Raw genomic sequence first — 2071 nt, forward strand, 5'->3', positions numbered from 1 at the left:
CAATATGTCATCAAAGAAATTAACATCTCAAAAGTAAGTATATTTTTAGTTTGGTTACACAGGTAACAGCTTGGTTGCAATAGAGCTCATTGCTAAAGAATTTTTTTAAAAAGTATAATGTAAAATGAAAGACTGCTATAATTCCTGCTGTCTTTAATCCATTAATTTCAGAATGCACATAGTCTGTATGTTCCTTCAGATAGTGTCTGTGATGTGTGGTTGTGTTTGTGTGTGTAGAAAAATATATCTGCTGTTTTATAACTTAATCTAATCTGGACATTGTAAAATGTGTTTAGAGATTTGAATTCATTTTTTTATTGTTGGGGATTCATTTTAATTCATTCTTTTTAACTTACTATATTTTGTTGATTGGACTGTATTTGGTACCATTATTTTTTTTAACCACTCTGTCTTCTTTCTTTTTTTCTTTTTCTTTTTTTTGAGCTAGGATCTTGCTCTGCTGCCTGGGCTAGATAGAATGCAGTGGCATGATCATAGCTCACTGCAGCCTCAAACTCCTGGGCTCAAGCAATCCTCCTGCCTCAGCCTCCTGAGTAGCTGGAACTACAGGCACTGACCACTACACCTGGCTAATTTTTCTATTTTTTGTAGAGATGGAGTCTCATTCTCTCAGGCTGGTCTCTAAACTCCATAGCTCAAGAAGTTCTCTCACATGGCCTCCCAAGGTGCTAGGATTAAAAGTGTGAACCACTATACCTGGCCTAACTTCTCTCTTATTGATGGAATTTTGGGTTATTAATGCTTTATTTTACTATTTTCTTTTTTCCTCCCATTTAAGATGTCCAGTAAAGAAAGAGAAGAATCAAGTAGAGAAGTTGCAGTGTTGGCAAACATGAAGCATCCAAATATTGTCCAGTATAGAGAATCATTTGAAGGTCAGATAAAGTTTGCAAGAGAATTCAAAAGAAGTCCTCAGACATTAATAACTTTGGAAATTTTCTTTATAAGTAATCTTTTTGTGAATGCATTCTCAAGAAAAATAGAATACCATTTTGCTTATATACATGTGCATGTGACTACCAACCTTGATTCTAGGATAATACTCAGACCGCACTGTCCCTATCTAAACACTGGCTGAGGCAGGAGACTCACTTGAGCCCAGGAGTTGGAGGTTGCTGTGAGCTGTGATGCCACGGCACTCTCCCCAGGGGGACAGCTTGAAGCCCTGTCTCAAAAAAAAAAAAAAAAAAAAAAATAGAAATTATCCTACTCATTTACGTGATACTCTGTACTTTATACATCATTATTGTAATATTGAGGTATATTCAAAGTTTTCAGTTCTTAAAATATTATAGCTAAAATTGCTGTTTGGGATCTATATATATTACATTTGATAATTGAGGAACATAAAACAAAGCTTCTCTAAGGGCAGGTCAGGGTGGTTAATTGAAGTCCTACCCAAGAACATTCTCATTATAATAAATTCCTATAAGTTATAAAACAGAAAGAAATCTAGATTGAACGTAGAACATAGTTAAAATGACCCTTCCAGGGACATATCACGTAGCAGTTTCAGTGTCTGAATTAAAGCTATGGTAACTCGGGCGTCACCTATGTAGCTCAAGTGAGTAGAGCGCTGGCCCCATATACCAAGAGTGGTGGGTTTGAACCCGGCCCTGGCCAAACTGCAACAAAACGTAGCTGGGTGTTAATGGTGGGTAGTCCCAGCTACTCAAGAGGCTGAGAGGCAAGAGAATCACCTAAGCCTAACAGCTGGAGGTTGCTGTGAGCTGTGATGCTACAGCATTCTACTGAGGGTGACCAAGTAAAACTCTGTCTCTTAAAAAAAAAAAAGGAAAAGGCTAAGGTAACTTTGTTCCCAGATGAACTCAGTATCTACAAAAGTAGAACTTAATATGGTTCAATTAGCACTTTGTATTATGGCAATTTTAGCTATAGTATTTTAAGAACTTAAGAAAACTTTCAATATATTGAAAGTATTCTTATAGTGAAGTATAAAAGAGCATACTAATGAATAGGATACTTTTTAAAGATATTTTTTATGATGGCAATGAAGTAAAGATTTACTTTCTTTCTTTTTTTTTTTTTT

General features: G+C 35.7%; 1 protein-coding gene across 1 annotated transcript in view; it reads left to right on the forward strand.

Annotated features, from left to right (window-relative positions):
- The first annotated feature begins 6 nt into the window (after positions 1 to 6).
- Positions 7 to 2071, forward strand: part of NEK1 (NIMA related kinase 1) — a 103478-nt gene continuing 101413 nt past the window's right edge. The window contains exons 1-2 of the mRNA XM_003792844.3: positions 7 to 33; positions 800 to 896. Of these exons, the coding sequence (XP_003792892.2) occupies positions 800 to 896 (97 nt within the window). The 5' untranslated portion in view covers positions 7 to 33. The remainder of the gene's footprint in view (positions 34 to 799; positions 897 to 2071) is intronic.

The sequence above is a fragment of the Otolemur garnettii genome, unplaced genomic scaffold, assembly GCF_000181295.1.
Source record: "Otolemur garnettii isolate 467f Iridium unplaced genomic scaffold, OtoGar3 scaffold00061, whole genome shotgun sequence".
NCBI lineage: Eukaryota > Metazoa > Chordata > Mammalia > Primates > Galagidae > Otolemur > Otolemur garnettii.